Source organism: Hylaeus volcanicus, unplaced genomic scaffold (assembly GCF_026283585.1).
Source record: "Hylaeus volcanicus isolate JK05 unplaced genomic scaffold, UHH_iyHylVolc1.0_haploid 11498, whole genome shotgun sequence".
In the NCBI taxonomy this organism is placed as follows: domain Eukaryota; kingdom Metazoa; phylum Arthropoda; class Insecta; order Hymenoptera; family Colletidae; genus Hylaeus; species Hylaeus volcanicus.
The window spans coordinates 1-9,312 of NW_026532637.1; the positions used below are offsets into that span (position 1 = coordinate 1).

At 33.0% G+C, this 9,312-nt stretch overlaps 1 protein-coding gene across 5 annotated transcripts; it reads left to right on the forward strand.

Annotated features, from left to right (window-relative positions):
- Nucleotides 1–1,816: 1,816 nt before the first annotated feature.
- LOC128882397 (odorant receptor 4-like) lies at nt 1,817–9,236 on the forward strand. 5 transcript variants are annotated; one of them, XM_054133991.1, is made up of 6 exons: nt 1,817–2,280; nt 3,332–3,674; nt 6,211–6,441; nt 6,536–6,649; nt 6,738–6,893; nt 8,819–9,236. In XM_054133991.1, the coding sequence occupies exons 1-6, from the start codon at nt 2,024–2,026 to the stop codon at nt 8,867–8,869; spliced, it is 1,152 nt and encodes a 383-aa protein (XP_053989966.1). In that variant the 5' UTR covers nt 1,817–2,023; the 3' UTR covers nt 8,870–9,236. The 5 variants fall into 5 exon arrangements, with proteins under 5 accessions (XP_053989966.1, XP_053989967.1, XP_053989968.1 ...); XM_054133992.1 differs by having other exon boundaries at nt 6,211–6,420; XM_054133993.1 differs by lacking the exon at nt 8,819–9,236 and adding an exon at nt 7,273–7,311.
- Nucleotides 9,237–9,312: the final 76 nt, after the last annotated feature.

A 9,312-nucleotide genomic window follows, 5' to 3' on the forward strand; every position in this document is an offset into this window, starting at 1 on the left:
ATCAGATTAAAAGGAACATATATATTTGGGTAAAGTAAATTTTAGGAACAATTGATTTCAATAATGTAATTGTAGCATAATCGAAAGTCATTCCTTGATAGTCTATGATGCTTAAAATACTCCTGGACCATCAAATCGCATCAAAGTACAATTTCTCTTAGAAATTAATTCCAAGGATGCTAATATAAATCCAGACCCTTTCTTCTCCATAATGTTTGTATACTTTTTATAAAGATTGAGACAAATTTGTTCAATTATAGGTACACATGTATTAAAAGAGAATCTGTAAGGCCCTCTTTATAAAGAAATCTGTAATAAACAAACAAATTCAGAAAAACTTTAAAAAACTAAACAAATGTTTCTAAAAGGAAAAGTGAGAAATATATTTCAATTATCTGTTATTTATTTCAGGTGTCTATGAATTCGTACCGCTTGAATCAGGATCTGGGGAGAGATTGCAAATTAATGCCCAAAATTGCATTCATTGTAAAACATGTGATATAAAGGATCCAAGTCAAAATATCAACTGGGTTGTTCCAGAAGGTGGAGGTGGCCCAGCTTACAATGGAATGTAAATTTTGTTTGGAAACTGGTTTCTATAACGTTATACATGTGCAAATTATATTTTTTTACAATAATTGAAATATGTATCTGTTGAGTGAAAGATGTAGTAAGGTTGAAACTATTTTTCTATTGTAAAATATTATACAAGAAAATATACACTCGAATTGGTGCTGCGAATAGGTATAAATAATACTAATTGGAATTTGTAATATTTTTATATATGATTTGTTATTGAATTTATAAATAATCTATGCTGTCGAGATAAAAATATTGATAATTGGAATTTTTCATATTTTTATATATGATTCATTATTGAATTATGAAAATTATGAACAATTTATGATGGTTATTTAAAAGAATGAATAACTTCACTTTGCAAAGAATGTACAGTAAGCCTACGTTAACTCTGGCAATTATGAGGAATATATCTTTACTCGTGAAAAAGATATTTTATAGTATACAAATATAGAATACATTTATTTTGCAATTTTTATTATATGCAAAACTTGAAATACAGAATACTTCTTTTGCAAAATTTTCATTATTTGCAAAAGTTCATAAACGAGTCATGAATTTAAAGGTAAATCAAAATATTGAATTTGTTATTGGTCTTCCTTTTTAAATAGATTGTTAATATCATTAGGTAATTACCTTCGTCACTGCCATTATATTATTGCCTGTATGCATATGTGTTACTTTATATATGTATATGTTTTTAACTATATACCAATAAAATTAGTTTAAAAAATTTGTCGTCTGTTACAATAACAATTGTTTTAGTGAAGTAGATTGAAAGATTAATGTTGTTTTTGAACAACCTTCCATAATTTTATATAAAATTTTACTTTTTATTGGGCCATGAATCTTATATTAACACCTTGTATACTATACTATACATATACTATTATCTTATAAATTAATAATATTAAACAAGAATGACACCAGAAATGCGGCAAACAACCAACCACAGACATTCTCAGTGCAAATAGTTTGTAGTTTCGTCAGGGAGAACATTTCTACCTTTTACAGTTGCAATTACCTATGACAGCTGTCTTTCCTTTAAGTTTCTCTTTCATAGTTATTTATGCAATAATAGTCCCGTGGTTCCATTCGATCGATAAACAGTTTAAAACAAAAACTTCAATATGCAAGAGACTGTGTAAACTTACAACTGCAATATTCAGAAAGACCTGTTCGACATGCAATGATGGCTGCTGCTATAGACAACTCAGTTGCACTCTGATAACTCGAGAAGAACCTTCATATCTTATTTAGGTTTTCTATTTCTCATCCAAATATTATAGTTTCACTTTCTTTCTACACTCTTTTGTAATAGTATTTAATGTTCAAAAAGTATTTGGTTGATTACTGGCAAGATTACTGGTACCTTTGGTACATTAATGCATCATTGATGCATCATTGATAAATTGTTACCATCATCAAAGAAGTATTGATACCAATGGCTTTGCAAAGTACAATCAACCATCCTCTAGAGTTCATTCTCCGTTTATTCGGTATCTGGCCGAGTTCTCGTTATCGAGTTTTGAAGAGCATCGTTTGGACATTGTTGTTGCTCACGTTTTTAGTGTTCCAGTATTGGTATTTTATCAGTCATCTTAAATCCACTGATCTGACCGACTTGTTAGACGGATTAAGCCTTACTTTATCAAACAATCTTGTTCTATTGAAGCTGATCGTTATCTGGTTTCATAATCGGTAAGATTTAGCAGTAACCCTGCGTGTATTAACTCAATTAACTTAGTCAACTTAATTAAGGGAGGAATACAGTTCAAGATGATGAAAATTAGGCATTTAGGTTTTACCAAATTACATAGCGAAAATTCCAATTTTTCATAACTAATCATGAGTCAACTCAATTAATTTAATTAACTAAGTTAATTTAATTTAGAGTGCAGTACAGTTTGAGGAGCTAAAAATTAGGCATTTGTTTGACCAACGTTTTAAAAACACTATATTAATACTTTATCGACTCCTAAATGGACTTAGTAATATTTTACCGACAGGTAGTCAAATTAATTGTTTTTTTAACATGACAAGCAATACTTTTTTATTTATCACTCAGATAGCATAGCTATTAATCTAAAAACAATTCTAATAGATGGAATAAACATTGTAAAGTACTAATGATATGAAAATAAATATTATTAAATTTAAGTATATATTCAAACGCTATCGGTTGGTAAAATGTTGGTAGGTTATCGGTTGATAAATGTTGATTCTTGTTGTCGATGCTTACCGATTGGCAGTCTAATAGTCGTATTTTTCTTACAAATCGGCTTTTATGGCAACCAATTCTTTATTAAATATTTTGTTATCGGTAACACGTCTGTAGTACATTCGACCATCATTTAGTAAGATGTCAAGAGGATCTTTATGAGACTTACGGGGTCTTTTATTCAATATTTGTTAACAGTAAATAATTTTTTTTCAACAGAAAGTTGAAGATGGAAAGCCACGTATATAACACGTCCAGTTTTCCTCTTAAACAAATAAAATTAAGAATTTCTTGTTCATTATTCATACAATTCCACAATCGAAAAGTAGAAAATTGAAAAAAAAAATAGTAGGAGATGAAAGAAAAAATATGGTTTTCGTAAACAATGTTTTTTGGTCATTATTTGTTGATATGAAAAGTAAATGTTTCATTTAATTTTTTTTTTATCAAAGTTTTAGATATATCGACAATTATACGATAAACAAGTAAATATTATTTCATGAAATAATAATCGAAAATTATTTTGCGTAGAACATTTTGCGATATCCTGACGTCCATGCTCGAGGACTGGAATTGTCCTTCATTGGGGGAGAAGAAACAGATAATGATACATAAGGCCAATTTATCTTCTCGCATTACCAATGTTTTGTTTACGTACTATTTTGTGTCTTTTGTTTTGTACGCAGGGATTACTGTGGCCCTATTAAGGGAGGATAACGATGGTACCCAAACGAGGAAATTCTTTATCAAAATGGTGTTTCCTTTTGACGTAACGACTTCTTTACTTTATAGTCTTATTTTGGTTCTACAGTTTGTGTTAGAATGTATTTTGGCCTTCGCAGCAGCAATGTTCATGGCATTGATTGCAACACTAGTAAGTATGTATTCCTTTATTAATTACGCTTTCGAGAGACAAAGTATTATAATTTTGAAGAACTTTACAGGACCGTTTTATGTGGAATGTTCACTTTTTTGCGACTACTTTTTTTCAGAAAAATTAATTTAACTGAAAAATGCAATGTTTTTAGATAGAATAGTATACATTTTTTACTTGTGTACTTTAATTTTTCCATATTCATGTATTTTTATCACGTTCAATATACAGGGTGTCCCACGCAACTTGAACAAGCTGTTCCTCCTAAACGGTTGGAAATAGAATCAAATGTTATAAATAAAAGTTAAATGGTTTTGGATGGTGCATAAGATGCAACTAATTTTATGCACTTTTGTGCATCGGTGCATCCAAAAAATGCAACTGCACTTTTTTTTAAAAATGGAAATCTATATTTCTGACGACACAGATCAATGCAGTTTCTTGTGCTCTACAAAAAAGTACTAACATACTTATGCCCTAAACTTGTTCGTTAGGAAGTTAGTTAGGAATCCCTCCATAGTCGTAGTATATTTTTTTTTCGTCTTTTTCCATTGTTTATTAATTTTTAATCGTAGAATAACATTTCTGGTACTTTATGAATTTTTTTTTTTGTATATATATCGCATATTTTTTAGATTCGTCGATAAAGAACAGAATATATTATGTTATAAATACACGTTTCAGAATAATGCGCGCAAAAAATTATGCGACGTATATACAACAAAAACTAAATAAAGTATCAGAAATGTTATTCTACGATTAAAAATTAATAAATAAAATTAATAATAAACAATGGAAAAAGACGAAAAAAAATATATCACAACTACGAAGATTCGAACCCCGGCCGTTAGGCGTCATAAGCTTCTCCTCAATCACTTCATCCACCGATCACTCTTGAATTACGATTTCACAGAAGTTTATTATTAGGTACGTATCAAACTTTAAATCGAAATATCTCGAAAACCAGGGTCCATTCTGAAAAAACCCATTAGGGTTTTGTTATACTATGTGTGTACTACAACTTCTATATGGTGTAGTTCCAAAAGAGAGAGCATGACCCTGACCGTCCCTTGTGAGTATTATACAGGGTGTCCCAAAAATGTTAGAAGTCGTTGAAAGGGGTGGTTCAGGAGGTGATTTGAAACAACTTTTTCCTTAGCGAAAATGTTGTCCGAAGCTTCGTTGAGGAGATATTAACGAAAAACACTGACCAATCAGAGCACGCGTATACCGTTGGAGCGGGCGCGGTAGCGAAGGCTACGCGCTAGGCGGCCGCGTCAATGTCCTTCGATGCACGTCGAGTCACTTGTTCGCGTACGAGAGCGGCCGGTTAGCTCGTAGCCTTCACTACCGCGACCGCTCCAACGGTATACTCGCGCTCTGATTGGTCAGTGTTTTCTGTTAATATCTCCTTAACGAAGCCTCGGATCTGCTGCCGAGTGGTAGAAGGACAAAGGATGTTGAACCGCTACCGGTTGGTAAAGTGTTAAAAATGATTAAATGGAATACTGTAAATGTTAACACTTTACCGACCGGTAACTGCTATGGTAACTAGCAAGTATTTGTTACTTTGAATTGAGATACAAGTTCCTTTGCTCTGTAAGCTCCCATATTTTTATACAATTCCCGGTGCCATGGAAAATCTGCTGTCGAGCGGCCGGTGAGAAGGGTATAGGATCTTGAACCGCTACCGGTCGGTAAAGTGTTGTATCTCAATTCAAAGTAACAAATACTTGCTAATTACCATATCAGTTACCGGTCGGTGAGCGTTGGGGACAAAAAGTCGATTTATCAACTACCGGTCGGTAAAGTGTTAAGTTACGAATTGCTCGATTAAATCTCGTAAATAGTTTCTAAACGAAGCAAATGTTAATTTCATCTAGAATGATATCTATCTACAGCATCAGTCACCCAGTAGAGATTGGTCTTCGAATGACTGGAATCTGGCCATCGTCTCATCAAAATATATTTCGTTTTCTTTGGGTGGTAGTAATGGCTACTGCGCAAATATCTCAATATTGGTACATAATAAAGCATCTCAATTATAACAATTTTACGAAACTGGTGGAATGTGTCAGTACTGCGTTGCCCTATAGTTTGTTTTGCTTCAAACTGGTCACCTTTTGGATCAAACGTGGGTAAGCTACATTTTGCAGATTTAGAAATACAGTATTGCCTCGAAAATAAGTCACTTGTTCGCGTACGAGAGCGGCCGGTGAGCTCGTAGCCTTCGCTACCGCGACCGCTCCAACGGTATACTCGCGCTCTGATTGGTCAGTGTTTTCTGTTAATATCTCCTTAACGAAGCCTCGGACAACATTTTCGCTAAGGAAAAAGTTGTTTCAAATCACCTCCCGAACCACCCCTTTCAAGGTGTTGCAACATTTTTGGGACACCCTGTATATGTAAAGGCACCGATCTTATTTGTACACCTAATACACACAATATCTGTACAAATTCTACTTCATATACTATTTAAAAATATATTTACAACGTTTTAGACTGCCACCGTTAGATATTGCGTGGATTATTTTAGATATTACATGTCGGTAGCCAAGTTGAAATATTTTGCCAAACATTGACGGAAGTTCCCATTTATTCCGGAAAGGATGAGTCTCGAGTCTTGATATTCAAAGATCTCGTTTCCAGACATCAGAGAATCATAACGTTGTCCGAGAATATTCAAAATATGTTCAAGTACATATCGTTGGGTCAATTTTTGTCGAACATGATGGTGATCGGTTTTGTAAGCTTTCTCTTTGCGGTCGTGAGTAAACGTAATTTAATTACGCTGGTTTTTAAACAAATATTGACTTTGTTGACCAAATATTCGAGTTTATTGATATTTTCTTTTGTTACAGTCTTCGAACATGGAGCAAGGATCTGTAGTAATAATGAAGTGCTTTCCTTATTACGTCGCTGTAAATTGCGAAGCATTCATTCTTTGTTACACTGGGCAATATCTTTCTGAAAAGGTAAGATCTCAATGAACCACGAACAATAAAAAAAGAAAAAAAGGGATATTACGTCCTTTCATATTCCTCGTGTGACGTTCGTTTTCAGAGTGACGATATTACAGAGGTTGTTTACGATTCCCTCTGGTACGAATTGAATCCTAGGGAAGCTCGTATTATATTATTAGTAATAATGAGGTCGCAGAAGCAATTGAAGCTCACTGTTGCTCAATTTACGACGCTTTCGCTCCAAGCGTTTGCCAATGTAAGAAAGTAAACAAATATGTAGCGATAAGGTCGCGTTTATACTAGGAAAGTGACTTTATAATGAACTCAAAGGTTACACTGTTTATCCCTTTGCGGTCGTATGTCTACTCTCAAGTTGAGAGTCTCAGCCACCAAAGCTTTTTTAACCGACTTCGAAAAGGAGGAGGTTACTCAATTCGACATGCACAGTTGCATGCAAAAGTTTCTGACCAAAAATAATTTTGGAATTAAATTATGTATAATAGGTGTAAAGTAGAAATACAAATATATCATAGTAAAGAGCTTTTATTACACTATCGAAACGTACAACTCAAAAATTTGATACAACAAGTAATAACTATTTATAACAAAAATAACAATTCTTACTTCTTCATAAGTATCCGGGCAAATACAAAACATGAAGAAAAAACACGATAACTGACGGAAAAATGTTCAAAAATGGTTACAAATGTAATATTATCGTCAATATTTAGTAGCCATACCCTGTGAAGCTATCACGGCGGCACATCGGTGAGGCATCGATTTAATAAGTTTGATGATTCTATCTTGAGAGATATTTCTCCACTCTTCTTGAATTTTTGTCCATAAACCAGCTTTATTGGTACAAGCTTTACTGGCACGTGAGTTAAAAGGAACGCACTTAGTTGCCAGTTATCAATGATTGCTATAGAGTAATAGGTGACTAATTTGGATTTAGGAAAGTAAATAAACAAATATAAAAGAGCTGGTGAGCTAGAATGAGCACAATTGCTCATCCAGTTGCTCATCCTTGTTGTGGAGTCATACTTAGACTGCAGATATTTATGTATTTATAGGTATTTGTATGAATTCAGATGTTCAAGAAATTACGAAATGCACACAATATGCAGGAATATAATAAACATTGAAAGCAAAGTTAATATTATAATATTTGCAGAGTAAAATAAATTTCTATGTGTGTTTCATTTTTGTAGATACGTATACAAAGATTTTATTTTGCATAAAGATCAGCAGTCTACTCATAGCTAGTTAATTTGACCCTAAGAAAGTAAACAAGCAGACATAAAATAACTCATGAGCTAGAACGACCATTCTTGCTCACCAGTTGACCATGCTTGTTGTAAAATCATTCTTGCTCACCAGTTGTCCATCCTTGTTGTAGAGTCATAGTTGACTGATTTGGGTCTAAGAAAGTAAACAAACAAATATAAAAGAGCTCATGAGCTAGAACGAGCATTCCTGCTCACCAGTTGCCCATATCCTTCTTGAGGAATCATTCTTGCTCACCAGTTGCTCATCCTTGTTGTAAAATCATTCTTGCTCACCAGTTGTCCATCCTTCTTACAGAATCATTCTTACTCACCAGTTGTCCATCCTTGTTGTAGAGTCATAGTTGACTGATTTGGGTCTAAGAAAGTAAACAAACAAATATAAAAGAGCTCATGAGCTAGAACGACCATTCTTGCTCACCAGTTGACCATGCTTGTTGTAAAATCATTCTTGCTCACCAGTTGTCCATCCTTCTTGTAGAATCATTCTTGCTCACCAGTTGTTCATTCTTGTTGTAGAGTCATAGTTGACTGATTTGGGTCTAAGAAAGTAAACAAACAAATGTAAAAGAGCTCACGAACTACAACGAGCATTATTTCTCATCAATTACCCATCCCTGGTGTAGAGTAACAGCTAACCAATTTATCCCTATTTACTTAAAATACCTAATCATGAAGTTTGTAACGTCTCACGCATGACGCTTATCGCTGTATAGTAATCTAGCAATGAACATCCATATTTTCTTGATATTCTTCACTATATTTTCACGATACTTTCATTAATAATAAACATATCAGGTCGTCCAAGTGATAAATAATTCAACGATTTATAATTATTATAAATCTTCTAAATAAGTATTGAATTAGCTATTAAAATACAATTGTAATTTTTTAGATGTTGAAAGCTTCTGCTTCGTACGTGTCGCTTTTGCTTGCGGTATACTGAGGTCGAAGGACTTTGTAAATATTTAGTAAAAGAAATCGAAACGCGAAGAACATTTTGTCGAAACAGAAGATTAGAGAAGAAATTGACAATTTGGCGTTTGTAAAAAAATGTTATTAATTCAACTAGCAGAGGATAATACAACAATTCAAAGAATTTTGATGTTTTTATTTTCTCGAAAACTGAACGAAATATGTAAGGAAGCGAGTAGATTTCGGGTTGTGTATAATTACTCTGATTATTAATATTTATTATTGTCTTGAAAGAATGATCTTCTGTCGAGCTACTTGGAAAGTTAAATTAATTATAGTTTTAATACTTATTTCCTTCGTGAAATATTGTTTTTATTTTATAGGATTCGTGGCTCACATAAACAATTATACATAATGCGAAAAGGTTTAAAAGTACATATCATATATATTCATACATGTATGTATGAAAGGAAG